The 24,925-nt window shown below is 40.8% G+C and overlaps 2 protein-coding genes across 11 annotated transcripts in view; one reads left to right on the forward strand and one right to left on the reverse strand.

Moving 5' to 3' along the window:
* Positions 1–575: 575 nt before the first annotated feature.
* kdm1a (lysine (K)-specific demethylase 1a) lies at positions 576–12,896 on the forward strand. Of its 6 annotated transcripts, none has more exons than XM_026152242.1 (22): positions 576–684; positions 1,363–1,414; positions 1,986–2,270; positions 2,598–2,766; positions 2,905–3,038; positions 3,116–3,194; positions 3,288–3,380; positions 3,500–3,606; positions 3,748–3,829; positions 4,148–4,242; positions 5,780–5,797; positions 6,648–6,790; positions 6,872–6,962; positions 7,054–7,188; positions 8,570–8,643; positions 9,559–9,670; positions 9,854–9,986; positions 10,090–10,277; positions 11,264–11,378; positions 11,556–11,683; positions 12,106–12,252; positions 12,590–12,896. In XM_026152242.1, the coding sequence occupies exons 2-22, from the start codon at positions 1,370–1,372 to the stop codon at positions 12,788–12,790; spliced, it is 2,574 nt and encodes an 857-aa protein (XP_026008027.1). In that variant the 5' UTR covers positions 576–684; positions 1,363–1,369; the 3' UTR covers positions 12,791–12,896. The 6 variants fall into 6 exon arrangements, with proteins under 6 accessions (XP_026008027.1, XP_026008029.1, XP_026008030.1 ...); XM_026152244.1 differs by having other exon boundaries at positions 2,601–2,766; XM_026152245.1 differs by having other exon boundaries at positions 1,363–1,399.
* An 8,995-nt stretch (positions 12,897–21,891) lies between these two features.
* Positions 21,892–24,925, reverse strand: part of luzp1 (leucine zipper protein 1) — a 48,432-nt gene continuing 45,398 nt past the window's right edge. For all 5 annotated transcript variants that reach the window (XM_026151239.1, XM_026151237.1, XM_026151240.1 and 2 more), the window contains 2 exons: positions 23,483–23,752; positions 21,892–22,843 (listed from right to left, as the gene is read on the reverse strand). In XM_026151239.1, the coding sequence (XP_026007024.1) occupies positions 23,519–23,752 (234 nt within the window). In that variant the 3' untranslated portion in view covers positions 21,892–22,843; positions 23,483–23,518. The remainder of the gene's footprint in view (positions 22,844–23,482; positions 23,753–24,925) is intronic.

Here is a 24,925-nt window from a genome sequence, read left to right on the forward strand (position 1 = left end):
GTTTTGCGGACAGAAAGTAGGACGGAAACGCGGAACTTGCAGGCTTGTTTTGGCCACTAAAAAATAAATAAAAAGCCGTGATACTGGGTTGAACTATGTCAACTAGGCCTATGCAAATTTGAAACTCCGAGGGTATCATATTTGAGATTTGTGTGAATAAACTCCACAAAAAATGCCGTAAGTAGCAAAAATTATGCAAATTAAAACCGAAATGGGCAAACTGATATGATTTACTTTTATTCAACAAATATTTTTTGAATCAGGCTTTACAAGGCTGACTTAATTAAAAAAAATGATAAACTGACTTGTAATTTTGACTCAGTATAACATATGCTGTAATTTAGTAATAAATGATTTTTTTTTTCTTTAAAACGCTCTTTCCGTGCTGGATTCAGAAGCTGTTCCAGAGCACCAACATAGTGTTCATATCTAAAGGTAAACAATATTTCATCCATTGCAGTAGTTATGATCCATTTAACCACGAAAAGCGCCCTCGAGTAATGGCAGTAACAGTAGGAGCTATTCAAAGGCTCGGCATTGTTTTAGATTGGCAGTTATCTCAACCATTAACTACACAGGGCGGCAATTGCGTAACGTTTTCCATTCACCAATCACAGAGAAGTTCGTTGTGCAAGGTCTAATAGTGTGGAGTCTTTGTGTTGACATCTTCTGGGGGATTGAGAGGTATTATTAATATTTTCAGTATTTTATAATTTCCGGTTGCCTTAAAACAGTAGCAGTGTAGTGCAGAGTAGTGTGAGAACGTTTGCAAACGATTTCGCGAACAGTGTATCAATACGCATTAATTTCCAAACAAACCGGCGTACGTGCTCTTATGCTACCATTGGTGCTAGCCGGAGCTTATTGTTAGCATTGGCTAACCTAGCATGGTCGCCAATGAGAAATTAGAAAGGAATATATTAAATTCAGTTAAATCTATATGGCTGCAGTACATTGCGTGTTTAGCAGTAGCGTTAAATGGTTACGATATGAAATTCATATGGTGCATTTAAGACTTTGAACAGAAGAAAACCTGCTGTTGGCAAATGATTGCTAAGCTAGTTTTGTCGTTAGCTTGCTAGCTGAAACAAGTCAGAGAAAGACGGTTCCTGACTAACGGGATTGGGCATATTTAATCAGAAAGTAGGATACAGACGGGCAAACGGCAAGCCATTTCCTGTTTTCTTCAGGAGATATCTCGACTTGATCGACAGACATTGTGAAAGACCTTCGTCCCACGCAGGGTCTCAGTATTTTACGAAGTAATTTAGCTAAGTTAAAATCAATTTAAAATTACACAAAAGGCCGATATCAAACAGTCCTGTTCGTAACCATATTTCTGGTTCTGTCTTTATTTCTTAGTGTTTGAATGGATATTACCAGGTGCACGGAGAAATGGGTAAAACAAGACAAGGTTACTGTACCTTGGTGCCCTCATTTCATAAAGTCATGACATCCATGCACACGCAACATTGTTTAAATCATCCAGTTATAGAAATAAAAAAAAAAAACGAATTAATGTCTTTATTTTGGGATGATGTATTTTCAAACACCAGGCAGTATTTTGCAGTTCTTGCTTCAAATGGCAGGAGGATGTTCAAATGTTTATGATGGAAAAATAATTGTTAACCAAACCTTCAATTACTGAGAATTACACTTACAAGGGCTTTTGGACTGACGGTGCAAAGACTTGCAGGCCCTTGTGCATTGTTTCTTATCCCTATGGATTTTGTACTTTTTATATGTTGCTTTAAAGTAAATCTTTAATTTTCATATATTTTGCAGTAGTATAAGTGCAGTAATGTGTGCACACAGTTATTTACCCAGTGCTCAAAACCACATCATCATGTTCATCCAATATTTTCTTTTATTATTATTATTGGTTACACTGTTGCTAACATCTAAATTTCAACCATTTCACTTTTTGTTGTTGTAAGCATCATCATTAAGGAGTACATCTCATTCCTGTTCCCTTTTTTGTTTAGGAGAGGCCTCCAACATCCTCCATAATGCTGTCTAGCAAGAAATCAGATGCGGGTTCCTCCTCCTCTTCTTCGTCTTCTGCAGCGGGAGGTGATAGGGTCCCGGGTTCTGACATCCAGACGGGATCTGCAGCCTCAGTGGCTGGAGCTATGGATTCAAAGAAAAAGGACAGGTCTTCCCCTAGTGGGGAACATGGAGGAGCCTCTTTGTCACACCAGTCAGGCCCCGGAGGGGCAGATCAGGACTCTGCTGAAGTCCGTAGGACGAGTCGACGCAAGCGAGCAAAAGTAAATATTTTAGGTTTATAGATGCTCACGAGGGAAGGAAAGGAAATAAGTTTATTGTGGCATCATGAGAATTGATTATATTCTGTGCTTCAGGAGCGTTCATTATCCGAGGAGTGTTCATTATCCCAAGACACAGGTATTTTTCTGCGTCTGCACCTCCGTGAAAAGTTAGAAGTGGCAGTTGTTTCCCAGTGTTTACAGTGTGATATTTCTGGCAGTTGTTGGTTATGCCTGAGAAATGTTTCAGCACTTCTAAGAGAAGTGGGAGTAAATGAACGATTTACACAAACGCCGGTTTTAATGATGCTTTTATTGTGCCTACTGTTGCAGGTGGAGTACCGCGAGATGGACGAAAGCCTGGCTAATCTTTCGGAGGATGAATACTACTCAGAGGAGGAGAGGAATGCCAAAGCAGAGAAAGAAAGGAAGCAGGTCATCCCTCCTCCACCCCCACCTGTGGAGGAAGAGAATGACAGTGAACCAGATGAACCGTCTGGTGTGTGAAACACTTGCATGTTAGAGCAGTAAAAGAAGACATGTTCTGCTAATTGGTTGCAATTCTTAACTGAGTGGCCTGTTAAACTGATCTTAGACTTCATTTCAACAGAAAAGAAATATGCGTGTTTATTTTTAGGTTTGGAAGGTGCTGCTTTCCAGAGCCGTCTTCCTCATGACCGTATGACATCCCAGGAAGCAGCCTGCTTCCCTGACATCATCAGTGGTCCCCAACAGACTCAGAAGGTCTTTCTGTACATTCGCAACCGCACGGTATGTATTCATATAAATGGATTAATTTGAGTTTCTAGATAAAGGGCAGTACTGTAATTCATGTTATTCTCATCCAGCTCCAACTGTGGCTAGACAACCCTAAAATACAGCTGACCTTTGAGGCCACAGCGCAGCAGCTTGAAGCTCCATATAACAGTGAGGAATTAAATAAAACACTTTTTCCCCATTATTTTTATTTTTGTCCTCATACAGAAAGAGAAATTTGATGTCCATTTGTTCTCTTTGTAGGTGATGCTGTGTTGGTCCACAGGATACACAGTTACTTGGAAAGGCATGGTCTCATTAACTTTGGTATTTACAAGAGGGTCAAGCCTTTACCCAGTAAGTTCATCCAGTTATTCTACTGCTGAAATAGCACTAGCAATTAACCTAATTTTGGTACATTTTATGTTTTCTACATGACTTTGAGTTGAAAAATAAAATACTGCCTTGTCCTGCAGCAAAGAAGACTGGGAAGGTTATAGTCATTGGTGGAGGTGTGTCTGGCCTGGCCGCAGCCCGGCAGCTGCAGAGCTTTGGGATGGATGTTACTGTGCTGGAAGCCAGGGTACATTACTAACAGTATTTCTGTTAATCAGATGTTGGTATAAGTCATTTGAGATTTTAAAATGCTCACTATAACAAGCCTCTAAATTCTATTCATGTATACTTTTAAATTTCTTTTTGAAATGTTAATCTTTTCATGCAGGACCGTGTTGGAGGCAGAGTGGCCACATTCAGGAAGGGCAACTATGTTGCAGATCTTGGAGCCATGGTAGTGACAGGGCTGGGTAAGAATCAGATTCTTTTTGTTGAGATGCTGAAGTTAATCATTTTTTGCATTTAGTAAGTGTTTAGCATCTGTGTGCTGTAGAGGTGTATATATTTTAGTATACAATTCCTAATACTCCAAAACTCAGAAGCGTTCATGTGTTCAAGATGCAAATAATTTTTAGTGTCACATGATCTGAGATCACAGTGTTAAGAGAGCTATTTTTTAATTATAGTTTTTTTTATATTGGTTTAGTTTTACTTTGATTAACCTGTAGAGGGTGATAACAGCCTGTGTAATGTCATTGTATTTTGGGTCTGTGTGTGCACTTGTTCAGGAGGAAATCCTATGGCAGTTGTCAGTAAGCAGGTTAACATGGAGCTAGCCAAGATCAAACAGAAGTGTCCACTATATGAAGCCAATGGACAGGCTGTAAGTACAATGAATGATCTTAATAATACTGAGGTGCCTCTTGTCTATTATCCTGTTGCAGCAAAACTCAGTGGGGCTCCTAAGATATTTGTAAATATATATTTGACTTAATTTTAATAACAAACTTTTTGTGTGTGTTTGTTGTTGGTTTTTTTTTTTTTTTTGTAAAAATCCAAATTTTGTTACAAAACCACGATGTGGCAATAGGCTAACAGCAATAGAGGCATGCATGCTGATGTGTGAAATATGTCTGCTTGCTTCAACCATGCTGCTGTTCATACTGACACACCCATTAAACATTCCCAGTGATGGTAACAGAACTATGTGAACCATTTGATTTAATAACACAGATAACCTCCATGTACAACTTATGTTTGCCATAGCTCCAGACCAGACCCACACAATGTTCAGTAGACATGTTAAAGTCTGTGTTTTCTGTTTCAGCTCAGTGGTCTTGTGAAGATTTTTTCAATGAATGCCTTTCTTGGGGTCATTTCACATGATTTCTGTTGGGTTACCTAACTCTAGGAGATGATTTTGTAATCGTTTGCAGCTTTAATCATTTAGTAATTGATGTGGAAATGTGGTTAAAGTTGGCAAATGTCTCGTGAAAACAAACACGTGGGAAGCCATAATTTTTATCAGTTACTAACAAAAGGGTTCAAATCACAAAGTAGCTTCACCGTGCATCACAGGGTCAATTTATTATGTTTTTTTTCTCACCTGGCTGTTCCCCATCATCCCCCACAGTTTGATAACCACTGCTCAAAACCCACCTCCATGCTGGTTTATTTATTTGATTTCTGTTCCTGATTGTGGGTCTGGTGGTTCACTCTGAATGTTTGAATGAGACTTTTTATTATGTCCAACAACAAGTCAGTGGTTTCTGAGTTTGTTGAAATTGATTGTGTGTTTGCACTTGTAACTTAAACGAGGGTATGGCCATGCTTTTAGACACATTCATGCATAAATGTCGGAAGCGCCACAGAGTCTGCTTTTAACATGTACAGATGTGTAAACCAGAACATTCTGTTAGGATTTTCTTTTCTTTTCTTTCTTTTGATGCTTGCAGAAAAGGTGAACTCTTGGCATTAAAGTGCTGTGTTTGCATTCCTAGCTGGTACTTGTCCCTTTTATGGCTTTCAAAGATTCACCGAAACATGGTGGTAGAGTTTTTAACTACATACTGTTGCGTCTGATCAACAACAGCTCTAGTTCCTCTAGGAACTGAACAGCCTAGAAACGGATCTAGCCTAATGTCATTAAATTGTTTTTTCCCCCTTTAGTTTGTGTTCTGCCCATTAAACTGCAGCAACATTAGTAGGATGTTTAGGATCCTTTTCAAGGCTCTATTTTGAAATCTTTTGAAGCAGTCACATCACATGTAACTAATTCCCCCCCTGCAGGAAAAGGCAAATTAAGTGTACATGATTTACTTTTGTGCAAAACCGTTTGACTTTGAAAATGTTTACTTAATATGTTGTCTCTCTCTTCCCCTCTCTCCTGCCATGTTCATCTTTTTGGTGAACTACTAAAGGGTGAACGGTGCACAAGTGTATGTATCTGTTTATTTGCATACTATTTCTCTTACTTCCTTTTTAACCAATTTTAGAACTAAATATTGCTGCTCATCCATTTGAGCTTCACATCATGTAACTTTTTTTTTAAATCCCTGTAGTAGTTAAAGAGAACAGCAAATAAGCAAAGTGTCATTAACTTTTGTGTTTGGATAAAAAATGACAAAACACTATATTTAACATTTTTAGCCTTTATTTTTTTAAAGTAGTGAGTTGATACGAAATCAGTTTAAATGTTTCTGGTTTCAATTTGTGAAAAAGTAACTTTGGTTAGCAAAAAACGCATTACAAACACGATATTTTAGCTCATTTTAATAACAATGCTATGCAGAAAATCTAGTTATATCATTGGCTATATTTCTACTAAATTGCAGTAGACGAGGCTGGCTGTGAAAAATATTCAATGCATTAATCAAATCAAATAAAGAAAGCTCCATTCTTTGATAAATGTACAGCATCCTCATGTGTTTCACCCCAATCATAATGTGTAATGTGTTCTACTAATGCTTAGCCATAGATCTAACTCTTTTCTTGCATTGTCTGTGTTCTGTGATTTTGAAACATGTCATAAATCTCTTTCTGCATGTTTATCAAGGCATCAAATACTGTAATATTTCTAAGTATTTTTTAAGGAGACATGAATAACTTTTATTAGTGAATCAAAGTTTTTTGTCAGTATTGATTCCATTATTCCTAAACATCAAAAGAGTTAAGTGTAGTTTTGTTTATTTGACTAGTGCCATGTCTCGTGTGCCTGTACTTTTATTATGCTGTCTTTTAAATGCCACCAATGAGAAATTCTCCTCATGCGATTGCTTGGGTGTCCAGGTACCAAAAGAAAAAGATGAGATGGTGGAGCAAGAGTTCAACCGACTGCTGGAGGCCACCTCTTACCTCAGCCACCAGCTGGACTTTAACTTCCTCAATAACAAACCAGTGTCTCTGGGTCAGGCTTTGGAGGTGGTCATACAGTGAGTAACAGAATCTGGTATCAGTATCAAAGATGCTTATAGGTACTTGAATACACCTCTAATGTGTCTGTATGTGTGTAGGCTGCAGGAGAAGCATGTAAAAGATGAGCAGATAGAACACTGGAAGAAGATTGTGAAGACTCAGGAAGAGCTCAGGGATCTTCTTAATAAGGTGAGCATAAATTACTTTATCAATTTCCTTAGCTGCCACTTTCTTCCCCTCGCTCTGCTTACCTACCTCAACTCTTTTCTCCACCTTTCAGATGGTATCCACTAAGGAACGTGTTAAGGAGCTCCATCAGCAGTATAAAGAAGCAAGTGAAGTAAAACCCCCCAGAGATATCACAGCTGAATTCCTGGTGAAGAGCAAGCACAGAGACCTCACCGCACTCTGCAAAGTAAGTTCGATGTTTGTTTGTTTTTTGAGAAATGGAAAATAGACACTGGACAGATCGCCAGTCTAACACTATTTCAGATCAAAAGCAAATGTATTTCACATGGGATAAGGGGAAGAGGATGGATGGTTGGATATGATCCAAAAATCACTAATCAGTGTCATAGAAGAGCATTATAGCTACAACTCCTTACACTATCCTACACTTTTGTTAGTGTCACATAGTGTCTGTGTTTTGTTTTTATTTTCTGTAGGTTGAGCTACTATGAGGCAGTATTAGACATTCTAGGTTTATTATAAGGTTCATTCATTGGTCGGGAAGTTGACCCACCACAGTGTGTAGGAAAGAACTTTCAATATTTAACAAGTGATTTTAAGAGTATTATAGTGCTAAAGAAGTACTATCATCTGAAGGGGATATTTTATGGACCACTAGTTCAGGGTGGATGCCTCGCAGAATTTTAATGCTGTGCTGTCTAAGTAAACCAGACAGGCTGTGTTTAAGTGGTTTAATGCCTCAGTTGGACGTAATATTAGAGTGAGTGCCGCTGTTTTATTTTTGGTGAGGATAAATCACCTCCACTACTGCTGTGTGTGTATTTAAAGGGGAAGATTTAGTTTAAACACAGCTGGTATCTGAACTGGATTTGTCTGCGACCCATCCGCTCTCTGAGAGACCACTTCAAGGGTTTGAATCACTGTCTTACAGTCTTTCTGTCTGCACATGTGTATACATACACTTTTAGCAAGACAGACTTGGCTTTTAAGAGAGTGTGTGTGTGTGTTTATGCACATTATATTCTTTTATGACTGCACTGTAGAACAAGATTTTAAAGCCAGTGAAATTCTTTTTGTTGAGAGATTCTGTGGTAGTCTTGCCACTTTTTGTGTTTCCTCAGGTCAGCTAGTTTAGAGGCGAGGGATCCTTAAGACTTAATGTAGCTTTGCCTGGAGCTTCGACTGCTACGTGGTAATACCAGACTTTGCACTGTCCTAGTTTTTTTTCTTGTGGTGAACTGAACAGGTTAAGTCAGCTCTTTCTGTCAAAGCTGCGTGTCCTTTCTGCATGACCTGAAACCCTCAGGGTGTGTACCGTGTACACACATGTACATGCATGTGAAACTCAATCTCCAAAAGTCTGTTGTTTGACAGAAGTACTGGTGTATTGCTAATTTTGGGTCCTGAAGTGCATACTAAATGCAAGCTGAAGTAAAAAATTATTAAGATAGTGATCGAGGCCAGACTATAAAAACACTTTTAAAAATCATGTATTTGTGATAATATTCCCAGTATCTGGAAGCATAAGAAGTTTCCTACACTGTGATTGTGATCCCTTGTGACACTGAATGAAATCTACATTACATGACTGTGCTGTTTGTTTGTAGGAGTATGATGAGTTGGTGGAGATGCAGGTCAAACTTGAAGAGAAACTCCAAGAGCTGGAAGCAAATCCACCCAGGTAAGACCCCACCCTCCATCCCAAAGAACCCCAACAGGATTTGGATTTTTTGGGGGGGGGTTATAAAAAAACGATTCTAAACACCGAGATGTTGTTTTTACATTTGAGTTCTGAGCTAGAACAAATACCCAGAGTTGGCTGTACTTTGTACCACTTTGGTGTTTAGTGGCAAAGTAAATCCTGTTTCCAGGTTTACAGTGGTGATTTATTATTAAGCAATTGTTTTTTGGTCCTTTAATGAAAGTCACAGTTGGGTTTGCAACACTAACCTGCGATGTCATTACTGATGTAAATCTTCAGCGGCTTTCACAAGTAAAAATACTGGACTGATTATGTTGAAGCATCATTTGCTAAATATGGATTGAGTGAAATTTGTTGGTTAAATAAACAACACTGTGTGTTTAAAGAAATATTTTAAAAATACAAACCCAGTCACGAAAAATTAAGGGACGCTTTCCAAGACATAAATAAAAAGTGATTACACTGATTTGCATTTTATGAAGCAGTATTTATAAGAGAAAGGGCAACAAAAGGCGGGAAAAGTAAGTGTTACTAAAAAGAAAATGAATTGGGTTACCTGGCGACGCGTCAGTAACCTGGGTATAAAAAGAGCTTTTTAAAGAGGCAGAGTTAGAAAAGTAAAAATGAGCACCACAAGGTTCAGCAGTTTCCAAAACGTCTCTGCACGCATGAGACAAGACCAAAAATCAACGGACACGGTGGTAGAAAGGGCTCTATCTGTTATCAGTTTATCAGATAACGGGTTTGTGTTTTTAGTTATATTTTTGTGTTTAGTTGTATTTTACACAGCATCCCAACTCTTTCAGAATTTCATTTGAAAGAGCAGCCTGAGTTGAGTTAGCGTGAGCTGTCAGTGTACCTCACTTCTCATTGCCTTCCCCTTCTTTCCCACAGTGATGTTTACCTGTCATCCAGGGATCGGCAGATCCTAGACTGGCACTTTGCCAACTTGGAGTTTGCCAACGCTACACCCCTCTCCACCCTTTCTCTCAAGCACTGGGATCAGGTATGTACACGAACACATTTTGAAAAGACTTAACTGTGCAATGCAAGACTGCGGTTGGTTTTAATGAAGACAGTCGAGGTTCTTGGCTTTTTCATATGCTCAATAAGCTATTGTTGCTTTGAAATACTTTTGGGGAAGTTTATTATTGTGCTGACATAAAATGTTAAATTAATGTTTCCACAGGATGATGATTTTGAGTTCACTGGCAGCCACTTAACAGTAAGAAATGGTTACTCGTGTGTTCCTGTGGCCTTGGCTGAGGGCCTGGACATCAAACTAAACACAGCGGTGCGGCAGGTCCGATATACAGCATCTGGTATGTGTCTTATGTCATTTGGCAAAAGTGGAACTGAAGGAACTCAGTATTGCAGTTCATATAAATGCAGAATGTTTAAGGAGCACTCTTGTTGATTCTGCAGGCTGTGAGGTTATAGCTGTGAACACTCGCTCCACGACTCAGACATTCATCTACAAGTGTGACGCTGTGTTGTGCACGCTACCCCTCGGGGTGCTGAAGCAGCAGCCCCCTGCAGTCCAATTTGTTCCCCCGCTGCCAGAGTGGAAGACATCAGCTATACAGAGGATGGGTTTCGGCAACCTCAACAAGGTTGGATTTAAATATATGGATAAGCATTTGTTAAAGTGAAAAGGATAAACTCTGCATTGTTTAGGTTCTACTCATAAAAACGGAGTCGCATTTTTATGCTGGAGTCCAAAGATTTTAATTTTAAACTCATTCACAGTGGGGTAACACATGTGATGTGCCCAACTTTTGCTTGACTCCTAACACATGTTGTCATGTTCAGCTTCAGCGCTCAAGCTATTTTAAATCATGTAGCGTGTTTTCAGCAGGACTGAGGAGCTGGTTTCTCAGGGAGATGACCCTCTGTTTTTGCTGCAGCATAATTATGCTGAAAACCTGACCTTCAGCTGCTGGAGGGATATTGCATTTAAAGCAAAATCATTATTCAGGATTTATTGATTGTAGTCCCGAGGGGTTTGTTATTCTGCGCTCAAATTGCTAAGCTTGCACTTCTGCTGTAGTGAGCTGATTTCTTTTGTGTTTTTTATTTATTTATTTATTTAATTTCATAAATCAGTCTAGGATTCCAATTTTCTCTATATATGTCTATGCTATTGTTGTTCTATTCCTCGTGTTAGTTTGGAAGATGATGAGTGGTGACTAGAGGAGAGCCATGTATGTGTAGGTGGAACAAAGCTGGATGGCGTGCACACCAAAGATGCTTTTTGCCCCGTGTTAGTAATCCGATCAGAGTGCTCATTCTGCGTCACTCCTGACCCCCACCAGCTCCTCTACTCCCTCTGTTGTCGTGCATCATCCGCAGCAGAGTACTTTATTTTCTAATTCTGCTGCATCACAGAGGAGAGTACTGCATTATTATGCAATCTGAGCTGCTACTAGCGCAGTTACTCCAGCAGGAGGAGCTCTACCATTCACATGGCCCAACCTATTCTGAGCTGTCAATGTGCTGAGCATTAGATGTACTTCACAAATTATTGAGTTTTGTCTTAAATAAGCTGCCTGATTGTTAGGTGACTATTCTTAATTTATCACCCTCCCTGTTTCTGAAGGTGGTGCTGTGTTTTGACCGCGTGTTCTGGGATCCGAGCGTTAACCTGTTCGGTCACGTCGGCTCCACCACTGCAAGTCGGGGCGAACTATTCCTTTTCTGGAACCTCTACAAAGGTGGTGTACACATCACATATTTCTAGCCGTTGATGCTATTACTGCTTCAGTACTTTCTTAAGGGCTTTTACGTTTACTTAAGAGCTGTTCATATGAGTAATTTGTTTCTTTAAAAACAAACCAAAAAACCCCAACCATATTTTGGTCTAAATAACGAATTGTGACTCTTTCTTTTAGCCCCGATCCTGCTCGCTCTGATGGCTGGCGAGGCTGCTGGCATTATGGAGAACATCAGTGATGACGTTATAGTCGGACGTTGCCTGGCCATCCTTAAAGGAATATTTGGAAGTAGCGCTGTGCCACAGGTAGAGCCTTTTGTGTGTCGTCTTTTGTTCTGTCCCCTAGTTTTGATCAGACACATCTTAATATTATGTTTGAAGCCTCCAGTGAAGTAGTGGTTGGGGCTTTTTTCAAGCTCAAACATTTGGGTTTTCTCAGTTTTCCAATACTTTAAGTGGAATGTCAAATTCATTCCTGAATTGACCCCCATAACCAGCAAAACTTAACAGAGCGAGCATATGTGAAAGCGCCCGCAATGGGGGGGAGTCGCATCCAAACCACCTTTCATTATAAATCATTTGCTTATGGTTTCAAATGGGATAAAATCACATGCATGCATGCCAGCGTTGGAGCTGTGCACCATCCAGCTGTTTACAGGTCCCTCTAATATCATCATGGAAAATTCTTACAAAGCGTGTGCTGTTTTTGTTGTGTGTTGTCATGGCAGCCGAAGGAAACTGTGGTCACCCGCTGGCGTGCCGACCCCTGGGCGAGAGGATCCTACTCATATGTAGCAGCAGGTTCTTCAGGCAATGACTATGACCTGATGGCGCAGCCCATCACGCCTGGCCCAGCGATACCAGGAGCCTCCCAGGTAAGTGCTCAGCAGACGGCTGCTTATTATTCAGGAGTGTGTGTGTGTGTGTGTGTTTGTGTGTGTGAGTGAGTGAGAGCGAGAAAGTAATGAGGAAAAGTTGCCCACAATATTCAACCAAACCAAAGCAGAGCGGTTTATTCCCAGCACAGATGTTTTTGGGCTGTTTTGATGTTGGTGTGCTGATTTGATGTGAACAAGTCGCATGTATGTGTTGACTGATGAGCCACAACAATTTACTACCACCCCCACCCTCCCAATCCCGTCTACTTTTAACCAACTCTAACGGCGGAACATTTTAAAGCTTATCTCAAAGCGTTTTTTTTTTCTTTTGCAGCCTGTCCCTCGTCTCTTCTTCGCTGGTGAGCACACCATCAGAAACTATCCCGCTACAGTTCACGGGGCACTCCTCAGTGGTCTTCGAGAGGCCGGCCGCATCGCAGATCAGTTCCTCGGTGCCATGTACACACTTCCCAGACAAGCCACTCCCACTGGCACCAGCAACCCTCAGCAAACTCCGCCCACCGCCACCGTTTGAAAAGCTTCTCTTGAGTTCCTCCCTACTCAGGACTGGATCTACTAAGACAATTTGTGATTAAAATGTAAAAACAAAACAAGGTTTAACCCATAAACTGGTGACATTTCTGGATTGGTCTTTTTACACACAAACTCTGGACAGCATCTAGTCACACACAGCAGGGACGGATGCATTCTCACTACAGGAAATGTTGGTTTTGATGAGGGGTGGTGTCTGGGTATAGCATCCAGCAGGCAGGACAGGTGACACCCATCTGCTGTGAATTCTCCCTTCACACTCTAGATAAATCTCTTGGTCAAAGCTCTGTAAGGTCTAAAGTCCCTTTTAGACATGGATAGATAAATAACGATGGCATTCAAACTTAGGGCAAACCTTAATGTTCCTCACAGCTTCATTCAAAACCTACCAGAGTGATGGTGATTTGTGTCTGTGCCTGTCCACACAGACAGAAATTTCTCTTCTGTATTTGGAAATTGTGAAATTCATTCAATTGCATTAGAAACGGTGTTAGGTACAGGGTCATTATGTACATGCTATTTCTTTGTGGGATAGTCTCCACTGAGCTGATAAAATCACAAAGATGCAGGAGACACTTCCCCAGTAAGGATCTATCATAATAATCTTTCAGACCTAGTGAGATAGACGACTATGACAGAGTTTTACAGAAAAGTGACCAGACATGTGCGGATGCCGTCAGATTGATAGAAAGTAGTGGATAAAATAAAAGGGGGCTCATGAAATTTTTTTTTTAAATCCCCCAATAAGTTTTGCTATTAGAATAAAATAATGAGACTTCTAGAGTTTTCTGGACATGCGTTTAATTAAGATTCTTTTGCCTTAGACCATTTCTTCAGACATAGTTTGGCTCTTAAGAGGTTCCAGAAAAATGTGAAAATATGCAGATAGTACAACTACAAACTACTACCAGAATAGGATATGACCTACTACATAGACTGGGTTGCTAGGGAACCGTGAGGGGAAAAATCTTTTTTGTTGTTGTTGTTTTAGATTTGCCGGCATGGAATTACTTTCGGTACTTGGAGTGATTCGATGTGGAGCTATCAGAGCCGAATGTCTTATTTATGTGTTCTTTTGTTCCTCCAGAAGACTTTTGTTTTTGTCTTGTTGTCTTAAAGCTTAACATGTTACTATATACTGTAACTGTGTGCCTGTTAAATTTCATTTGTTTAGGCTGGAAAGTGTATTGAAAAAGACTTGTATTACAAGTTAAAGAGAGCTATTCAAAGAATTAACTTTTTTGTTTATTGTGATCAACACTTTTTTTGTATTGTCAGTTTCTTTTATTAAAAGAAGAAAAGACATATATTAAAGACTCTTTTTTGGGGGGGGGGAAATCTTAGATTTAAATGTGTAGATTGTCAGATTTCAGGATTCATCCCCCCCTTTTCTTGAGCTTCTACTACCTGCAACTGTGTCGTGATTGCGCTTTTACATTCATTTGCATGTAACATGGCTGCATCTGCTTTGACCCTTCGGTGACCCTCCTTCATTGCAGGTCTGGCCGCCTCCCAGGGTCTGTGGTACTGTTTGTGTTTTTGAGAGAGAGATGAGGGTCCCTGGCAGCAGCTCCACATAGTGGGGGATCTGATGAATGAAGGGGGAGATTAAAATGGTCAGCCTTGAGCTATGAGGTTTTTTTCTGAAGTTTCAGGGCTCGGTGCCCCTCTGTTTCCATGCACTCTTGAGCGTCATGGGCCTTTTTTTCCCCTCCTCAGAGCTGTGGTTATTATTATCGTGACCAAAGGAGATGTTTGATGTAACAACAGTAATTTGAGCTGGGGTTTTGGACTGCTGCACTCAGATATTTTCACCTCCCTGGTAAACCATAGACTCAGAGCAGTGTGTAACTGTTGACTGGTGAGGTTATTTTTTATAATAGCCTGTAGCCCACATCAACTGATTGGTTTATAGAGAGGCAGAAAGTATTATAAAAGTCTTTAAGTAACTACAGCTCCATAGCCGCTGGGTGGAATGTGTGCTAATGCAGGTACAAAACCTCCCACGTGCTGTTCATCACATCTCTCCTTTAGTATACTTTTATGACTAAATACCAGTACAACGAATTATCTTCCCATCACTCATGGTTGTCTAAATTAAGTACAAAAAATAAATAAATAAAAATCACTCTAGTGCCACTTCTAAAACTTATATAATTCTGCACAATTGACCTCTGACCCTTTGCATGTTCACTCAGTAAACATCCCACTCGGTTTTCTTTTCACACCTGCTGTAATGTGTGATCTCTATCCTGCTTCACTCCTCCGCTCGCCTGGAGTGCCACTGAGTCATTTCTACGGCTGACTTCACAGCACTAATTCAGGTCAGCCATCAGAGCTGAGGCTCAGAAGTACCAGGGTCCAAACAGGCACCACCTCCCATCCATCTGAATGTGGGGCAGATTAAAACCACAACAGCAGGTTAACCCATGACTTTCAATGAGTTTGATTCCTGCGGGTTTGCTAGATGTGACTATTTGTCTCTTTATTCACATTGCAGAAGCAAAACCACAGGTGTGACTGACAATAGCAGTGACTCTTTAACACTAGGACTATGAAACTGAATGGAAATAAGCAACTGTTACTATTTTTTTCAACTGTGACATGTCAAACATTTTAAAATATCTTCACAATTAACACCTACTCATTGGACACGTAAGGTACATCTCACCAGTACTTAACTGGTCCCCCTTTTGATTTACTGGATGCACAGTCACCACATCCCAAAGGTGCATCGGAGTACAGTGAACTCAACACCTTCATGGTACATTATCGTGTTGGAAGCAGTCATCAGAAGATGTGTGCACTCTGGTCAGAGCTGGTAGGGCAGATTCCGATCCTATCATCTGTTCTTCCATGTAAACTGTAACCTCAGTTTTTTATTGTTAGCTGACAGGAATAGTAACCAGTGTGGTCCTCTGCATGCCCTTGTTGTAACGAGTGTCTGTAGAGTTACTGTTGCTTTCCCATCAGCTCAAAGATGTTTAACAACCCTCCTGTGTCATGTGATGCTACCATGTCAGCTGATGTTTGCATTAATAAGCAACTAAACCCAATGATGTGGCTGATGGAACGATTGAACCTTAAAGCAATATTACATAATCACCATCTATACAAATTTATGGGATGTCAAACATAAGGCCAGGGGGCCAGAAATGGCCCCGCACACTCGATGGCTTTGGAAAATGTGAAGGAGGGCATAAATTTGGAACTTAACTGCACTTTCATAAACTTTCACAGCTTTTCCTCCTGATTAAAGGGATGCCCCATACACATTCATACTACACCAATGAGCATAATGAATAAATAAGCAATTATAAGAGAGAAAAACTCCAGTTTTCACTATCTACTATAAAAGTGTATTTTTTATTGAATTATATTATTATTATATATATATTATATTAATTCTTTAATACAGCAGCATATCATTGTCAGGTAGAAAAACTGAGATGATTGTTGAAATCACTTTTTTTTTTTTCTTTTGCTAACATATATTCTTATGCAGGGATTAAATGTGTAGTCACACTTCTTTACATTGACAGAAATGGGAATTTCATTCATCTGAAGTGGGCTGTATGTATCCTGTGATGTAAAAGGAGTTTGATATCCCTGGTCTATGGTACATTATATGAGACATCTTTAGTTCAGTCCTGCACCTGAAAGCCTGGCAGCTCGACTGAACGTGTTGAGGCTTGTACTCTGGAGGTGCAAAAAACTGGCACTATGCAGCTCAAGCTGGAAAAGGAATAGGAATTACAACTCCTCTGGGATTCAGCCAGTGTTACCCATGATTTCCAAAATAACTGAGACTCGGTCTTTTTATGGTAATCATCATAAAAAGAGTGACTTACTGAGTAAGACGGGGCTATTTCAAAGCAACCTACAGCTGCAGGAAAAGAAATGCTGGCTTTCACAAAGCAAGGCGTAGCTGTTTAAGAGAAAGATGTGTGTGCTGACTTTGCATTCCACAGCAGCCTGCGGTTTCCCCCCCCTTTGTACCTGACCAATTTTGCCTCATTTGTCTCCCTGCTCATTTTGCATACCATCAGGTGCGGTTCTCTCCACTCCGTTTAAACCAGGATTCTCTCTTGCACACGCACACACACACACACACACACACACAAGCGCACCACGCACGCACAAAATGGGTGTACCGCTATGAAATCAGAACTTGCTGAGCTTGTTGGACAAAGAACATAAAACGAGATTAACATACACGTTTGCATTTTTACACAGGTTCCAACACGGAGACGCTTTACAAACAGGTCGGTTTTTATTTTTATTGGAATACATATGGTCTGCTGTACAGCTTCAAGAGACCTACATGCAGAGTGCGCCAGCCACAGAAAGGTTAAAACATGCACAATGTATTAAGTTTAAATTGAAAAGAAAAAAAAAAAAGCCTCCCCACACAGTACGCCTGGCATTGCTGACACAGAGAAGCAGTAATCAATCATAAAACAATTTTGATCTGATTTTAATTACATATACGTCTGTGTTTGACACCTCTGTCTGTCAGTCTCCTTGTTCTGCACACACATTTATATACACTCATCTATTAATAAAACCCAAATAAACAAACAAATAAACGCCTCATTTGTACAGTTCAGAAATTCTTAGATGTGGATGAATCAGCGTTAAGAGAGAGAGAACATCCAGTTAAACAAAAATGTATTATTTTAATTTGTTATCCGATTGTTCCTGTTAAGATTGTGTGTTTTCAATATATACACATGTCTGGGGACCTGCACCCTTCTTTCTTTGGCAGCACTTTCGAACATACAGCACAGAAGATGTACAAACCCTGAATTTATGAGCGAGAGGCTGGAGCAGTGAATGGTCCCCGATTTAAAAAGAAAACACGAAACCAAAAAAGAGAAAAGGGGTCGACACGTGTTGAACCGCTCAACATCGGAGACCTGCTCAGCTCTGATAAAACGCACGTGACTCTCACTCTTCAAAGACCATCGCTCGACGCTGGCTTCTCTCTTTCTCTTTTTCCTCATCCACGGTGCGTCATCATGTCTCCAAGTTGTGGGAAACGTCTTGCATTAAAACTACCAAGCACAAAATACATGAAGAAGAACTCTCCAGGAGTGTGACAAAGAAAAAGGAGATACATTACCTCGAAAAACAAAAAAGTCTTTAAGTCTAGATGGACAAATACTTTATATATTTCAGTAATAAGGCCCACTTTACAAAATTAGTTTTTCCTTAAATAAAATCTATCCAATATAGATTCCAAAATAAGACATCTTTTGTTTAACAAAGAGAAAAAAAATACATAAGAAGAGAGATGACAGAGAAAAGACAAACCTCACTTATATTTCCCCTTTATTTCAGAACCTTAAGAGACACCGTGTCCTCCTGGGGAAACTTTTGCACCATCTCTGTAAACTGTAAATACTGTGGAATGATTTTGGCACATTGTTAAAAGGCTGAGACGCAAACATGATTTTTCACTGAGTGCATGCCAATTTCCTTTACCTGCTGAGATGATTCTTGAAAAGAAACAGATAATAAACCCTACATAACCAGCTGTGGTACATTCAGCAAACAGCTACAGACAATTTTGGGGGCACAGAAGAGAAAACGTTTTAACAATGGGGGACTTGAAGGGGGCATTAGTTGTTTAAGTGCTGGTTAAGTGCAGATTACAGCCTGTGACACCCCAATGACACCATAACCCTGGCTTCACAATGGAGGCATTTGAGGACAAGGGCCTGCTAACATTCCTCCAATCTCCACTAAGTACATTCTAGTCTACTTTTATAAAACGAAAAACAAAATAACGGATGTTTATAGATATACCAACACATCTTCAGAGGATTTCTCTTAACTCTTTAGCTGGTATCCTAGCAGGAAAGCAGAAGCAGCCTCTTTTTGTTTTTAAACAGCAGCTATTACACCATTGCTGTAATTCAGTCCACATTCAACCATCAATCACAAATCAGAGGAGACATCAGGAAAAGAAAACAGCCCCGGAATCCTTAAAACCTGTGAAATTATCACTGCAGCTCCCCCAAAAACCAATTAGTACATTCCACCATATTAACACTGCACCAACTTTCACCGAAGCATTGAGTAAGACCTGTCGCCTGTGAGCAGTTGCATTTTGCACAATCACATAAGCGCACACAGATGCCACGGGTGGTCTTCATGCTGGGACAGTCCAGCTGAGTCTCACTGGATGGAGTGGATGTTCGATCAGGTTTAGCAGTAGCGTTTGGGAACATTGGGGCCTTAGAAGGAAGAAAGGTGGATCGCATAGTTTCAACTTTGGCCTTTACCCAGCCCGGCTTGCTTTGAACCCGACCTTGAGGAGGAGAAACCTGCCACGCATCGTAAAACCTACAGTTTCTGACAGCTGGAACACCCCCACCCCGAACTCAAACACTCTTTAGGGAAAGAAAGGACGAGAAAGATTCAAAAGAAACAACTCACAGATGGAGAAATGCTTCACAGTGGTGCTGCTTAGGGATCGGTGGTGGAGCATCACGTTGGATTGGAGGGAAACAGTAACAAGAACTTTATGGCCCATGAGGCAGGATAATGGGCTGTGGCTCAGGTGCTTGCATCACCATCCTGACCCACAAACGCCCTCCAGCCAACTCAGGGCTCTGCAGACGCCACTTGAGCTTTAAATGAGAACCCTCGCTGACATATCAACAACAGCAACAAACGCATTAAGAGAAGAGCACGTGTATATGTGGGAGAAACTGAAACTCGATACCCCCCCCCTGGATGTTTTAATTATCATCATGTGCACGTCACTGCCAAGCTGGCCATTTTTGACGCTCCTGTATTTAGAAGCCCTGAAATCAAGATGTAGAGACAGGATTAGACCCAGACCTGACCTTTCACCTTTCAGCTACTCAGGGAACTGCCCATCATTTTCTGGTGACAGGCCTCTGGCCTTCAATAAAACGAGCCTCTGCACCAGTAGCACACATCACTGCCGTTTAGGGAAAAGGTTTTCCTTTTAGGAAGTGAGAATCTAAGGAAAATACAGAGAAACAGAGGGAGGAGGAAGGGACACTTGATTTTTAGCAAAATCCTAAAAGGAAAGTTAAAATTGGCCGAAAAGATGAGAGACTGGGGACGAGAGGGCATTCTCTCTTGGTAAATGAGAAGTAGAAGAATAACAGAGGGAGCACAGGAGGACTACATGATCATCATGTCTTGGCTTGTGCACTGAGAGCTCTAAACAGTGCGTCTGGTCCGTTTTTGCGCCATCATAAAGCCGGCGGAGGCGGCTAGTCACAAAGCAAGCCTTTCAGAGGCGGAGCTGCACCCTGTGACTCTGACAGTCAAATCCACACAGCGGCGTGACTCGTGTCCTTTAACAGTTTCAGGGAGGATTTCCCCTAAAAATAATTTTACAATGTCAACCAAAACTATTCTCAAATAAAAGAAAAATGCAATTAAATGCAAACGGAACAAATCAAAACCTTACATGTTTGTATTGCATGTTATTTATGTTTACTGCAAGTGTAAGGAAATTGTGCGATGGTCTGAATTTGTTGGGACAGTTTACCTCTTATACCGCATCTCAAGGCACAGACGAACATGCTGTAGATATTACTGCAAGAAGGTAAACATAATGGAAAGACAGACTGGTGAAAATGTGCACTCCTAAAGGTAAACTTTTAGTTTTAACCTAGCAAACTTCTCACTTACACAGTCATCACCTCTTTTTGTACACGATGACGGCTGAAATGGTTACAGATATTGCAGTGGGGGTGGGGGGGACAGTTTAATTGCATATAATCTCCTGCTTGCATAAACTGTAAAGTGACAAAGTGGCAACAGACAGAGGTCCTGCCATTAGGCAGATCTTTTCACAATAAAAGAACCTGCACATATGTGGAGACTAATAAATATTACAGCTTGATGGTGGCTGGTAGAATACAGGAGACCAAAAAAAAACAAACAAACAAACAAAAAAAATAAGTGAACCAGATCATCCCCAGCAGGGTCCGACAACACAGCATTAAAATCCACAACAGCAGAGGAGCCAGATGGAGAGCAGGCTTTTAAAAAGTCCCAAGTTCTTTCACAGATCCAGAACTTGGTCCAGAGTTGTCACAGTTATGGTTCTGTTTTTCTCTCTTTCCCCCCCCTCGTCTACAGTTTAACAGATGCGAGAGACAAAGAATGCAGTCGTGTTGGATCGGAGCATTAAGCCATCGAGCAATTGGTCATTCTCAGCTGCATTCCTCCTGAGCAACATTCATAAATTTTGTTCTAGGATTAAAAGTTTACATAGCCTGTCATTCTGCAGTCAATCTTCTGCAACGGTCTCAAGATCCTGCCGGTGCCTGTTGATAGACTTTATGGAGAAACTTGAATACGTCAGCAGGGTTTCTGATGACCTCAGCAAAAAACCAAACAAAAAAAAAACACCTCATTTTATTACTGGCCGGTGGCTAAATTGAATTCTACTGCACAGTCTCCGCCGTAGTGGCCCCTGGCAATGAGTGATTGCTCCAACATACCAACCCACCAGGTGTTGTTTATCGTCGTAACAAAATAATACACCTCTATAGAAATAAGAAAGAGAGACACTAGCACGATTCGCACGGCGAACCAAGTCACGTACAAGCAGGACTGTCACTTCCTGGTTAGAAGTCCAACGCCCTTGGGTCGTTCCTATGACTGGTGTGTACACATTACTTATGGCATCACTAAAAAATGTCCCACCCTGCCAGGCCATGGTTGCTGGTAATCGAAAGTCCAAAGTTCAGTTCAAACAGAAACTCCATTTTTGCTATGGCTCTTTCAAAACACATGGATGAGGACAGTTGCAACAGCTGTAAAATACTGAACCATGGAAACTGTGTCATGGTTTGAGGTTATAAACAATGCCACCCCCCCATCCTCTTGTTTTTTATTTATTTATTTTTTCTTCTTGCATGTGCATTCCATTTCATTGCGTGCAGTCCACTTTCTTTTTTCAAATGACACGGTTGAGAAGAAAGCGAAAGGATGATGCAGAACAGGAAGCGAATTACAAAAGAATCAAAATAACAGAAAAACATAAACAAGGTCCTGGCCTGTGAAGACAAAAGAAAAAAGAAAAATGTGTCTGTGTGTACGTCTGTATTTGTATTTGTGTGTGTGTGTGTGCGTGCACCTAAAAATCCAGCCAACCGGCAACCCTTTAAGCATGCTGAGTCACAATCTTTCAAGTGTTCTTCATTTATTACTTAGAAACATGCAAATCTTCATTCAGCATCTAAGACCTCAAATTAAATCCAGTTTGAGGTTACCGCGTGCTGGAAAGTCGGGATATGGGCTGAAATTAAACCGAACGTTAAAAATGTGGATGTGTTTGCTTCTTGTTTTGTGGATACGTTTGCATGGCTTGTGTTTGGTGAAGGGGGGACGGGATGGGATTGGATGAAGGTTTTCAGAAGGAAAAACGAGTCTGAAACAAAACCGAGGGGAATTCGCTTCCTGTTTTTGGTCACATTTAAAGTAGCGATCGTTTGGTTTTATAGAGAATCCTACGGGAAAATCCAGCCCTGTGAGAGAGAAAGATGCGCTGCTGTTGACTGAGGATTGGGTTCGTCTTTTCAGTGATGAAGAAAAGTTGAAGTTCTGAAGCACAAGTGACATTTCCAGCTACTCTGAGGTTACTGTAACAAACTCTCTTGAGTCTATTTTCCTCCAACTCTGGCGCACAGGAAAATCTCCAGCCCTGCGCAGCGTGCCAGCCTCTCCCTTGTCAAGTTTCAGGATTACACTATAATACATCCAACAGAAGAAGCAGAAGATAATACACTGGCCGGTGAGGAAACCTCCAAAAACACTGTACAGGCGCTGACCTTCCATGCACGGCTTTTTCTGGAACAGTTTTGAATAGGAAGAAGCGTCCATGTCTCAGCGTACACTCATCATCAGGTCGGTGGTTTGTTGTTCAGTGTGGCTGCAAAACTGTTGTCTGCTGGAGGTGGTGGTGATCTATGTAGCCGTCATTTGATGGGAAACTAGCGCTTGGCCCTTATTTTGCAGTTGAGAGCTTAATGGAGTGCTGTTATGGGAGGGGAAAAAATGAATAGAAAAGAGACACATTTAATCCTTCATTTTTAAAAAATGTTATCGTAACTATTCATCTTTGTTAGAAACATGACTGGTCTGTAATTTCCTTATAATTTCGTGGAAAGTTTGCCAGAAAGAACAAGATAATTTGCAAGCAATTATTGGGGAAAAATATTGAGACCGAGCTCATTGGTACACTTCCAATTTAAATCACAATTTTTAATTTCCAGTCTTTTAGTCTTTTACGGCAAATCAGCTGTACATGTAAAATGTGAATATCATTAGTATGATGGAGGAATGAGGTCTCCAATCCTAAATGAAGTTACTGTATGCTTATCCGGGTTCAAAGTGAGCTTTTCTCTCAATTTTCCATAATTTATCCCTAATTATGCTGGTCTTTCCAGAGGAAGTCACCAAAAAAAGCATATTTAAACTTGAGAATTTTGCTGCAGCACAGTTTGTAAACTGCCTTGTGCAAAGATTTCATCACTGTCGCTATGACGATAATATATAAATAGAAGGAGAAAGCCCCTTTATAGATGAGACGCTGTTCCAAAAGGGGTAATTAATAATTGTATATTTTAATTAACTATCAGGAGTTAAAAGAAAAGAAAATCCAGCCACCTCCTACCTGCCCCACTTGCTTCAATCCTGCTCCTCACTTGGTCTAATGTTGCTCTGACTGACGCTGGCTCCACGGTCTGCCTCCTGCTCCGCTCCTCCCCTCAGCTCTGGCTCCTAAGCCTTGCCCCCGACTGGACCAGGGCTCCCCTCCTCTAGAGGCTCCAGGTGTCCTGCTTATCCGATCGTAAGAGGTCCCCAGATCACTACTGGGTATCTGTCGTCTCCAAGAGGCTGGGCTGTGACTCGGGTTTGGACTGGGGTCCAAGTTATCAGAAGCCTGGAAGAAAGAAATTACATTTAAAAACTGGCTGTTGTATTAACTGGCATCCGAAATAAGCGCTTTTCCAAGTTTAAGAGGAATAATTTGGATTTCTTTGCTGAAATTTAATGCCAAACTCTGGAGTTTGTCTATAGGAGCTCTGGGCATTTTGTGGGGCCTTGCTCGGACCTTTGTCTTATGCGGGCATTGACTACATGCCGTTAATGTTAACTGGTGTGCGACAAGTAAAGTCTGCCATGTGGATTTCTGCCAGGGGAAAAATCCCCAACCAAAAACCCCAAACATACCCCAAGCTGAGAGATTTATAATTTGGCGGGCTCACTAGAAAACAAACCCCAAGTTTCTAGTTTGTGGTGGATACAATGGCACGTCCTCTCTCATAACCTCAGTAACCCTTCTCTAAGAAAGCGAGAGTTGGATGACGATGCAGTTCTTAAAGCACACAGAAACAGCACCCCACTCCTGTAATTTCAGTTTTTAAAAAAGCACCATAATTAGTGACATTTGGTGGGCTGGAGTTGGCTTCTGGTGCAGTTTTAGAAAGCATTCTTGCTAATTGGCTTTAATGGAGCCCTGCTGGTCTGCCTTTCACAGTCTCCTGGGGGAGACAGGAAATCAGTCACCAGTGAAGGCTGCCAAAGTGGGTGTGCTCAGTGTGGTCACTTCCTGCTTCAGTCACTGTGGGAGGAAACCGTCAAGTGGCATATTCTCCTTCTATGGTAAGTTAATGCTCCAAGACTGGGAGTTTTCACGAACTTTCCTCGAAATGGATGTAGAGTTCCTCCTACACCCAACGGGAGGTTTGTACCGTACAACACATGGCAGTGGAATTAAAATAATGCTTGGTTAAATAAAACCTGCAACAAAACCCCCCAAATACACACACATTGCACAAAAGTGCTGCTCTTTGACCAGCTTTTATATGTCAAATGAACAAGCCACATACTCTAAGATATTAAGAAAATTAGTTTGACTTTTGGGAAATAGTCTAAAGTTTCACATATCTATGAAAAATATGAAGCCAGACTAACAAAAAAAAAAAAAAAAAAAGGTTGAAACAGGTTTTTCTGGAGTCTTTGTCCACATCAAATTACACTTTTTGTACAGACTAAACCAGGAAATGTTGCAGTATTTTTGTGAGTTTTACGTTTTCAGGATTATTTATTTATT

The sequence above is a fragment of the Astatotilapia calliptera genome, chromosome 19 (genome assembly GCF_900246225.1).
Source record: "Astatotilapia calliptera chromosome 19, fAstCal1.2, whole genome shotgun sequence".
In the NCBI taxonomy this organism is placed as follows: Eukaryota; Metazoa; Chordata; class Actinopteri; order Cichliformes; family Cichlidae; genus Astatotilapia; species Astatotilapia calliptera.

What these genes read in the sequence shown, in the direction of transcription:
- kdm1a (XM_026152242.1), top strand. Translation starts at nt 1,370, where the DNA reads ATGGATATTACCAGGTGCACGGAGAAATGGGTAAAACAAGACAAG. An exon ending in TGTACATTCGCAACCGCACG is followed by an intron (nt 3,039 to 3,115) that starts GTATGTATTCAT and finishes ATTCTCATCCAG; the next exon opens with CTCCAACTGTGGCTAGACAA. An exon ending in CATGGTAGTGACAGGGCTGG is followed by an intron (nt 3,830 to 4,147) that starts GTAAGAATCAGA and finishes GCACTTGTTCAG; the next exon opens with GAGGAAATCCTATGGCAGTT.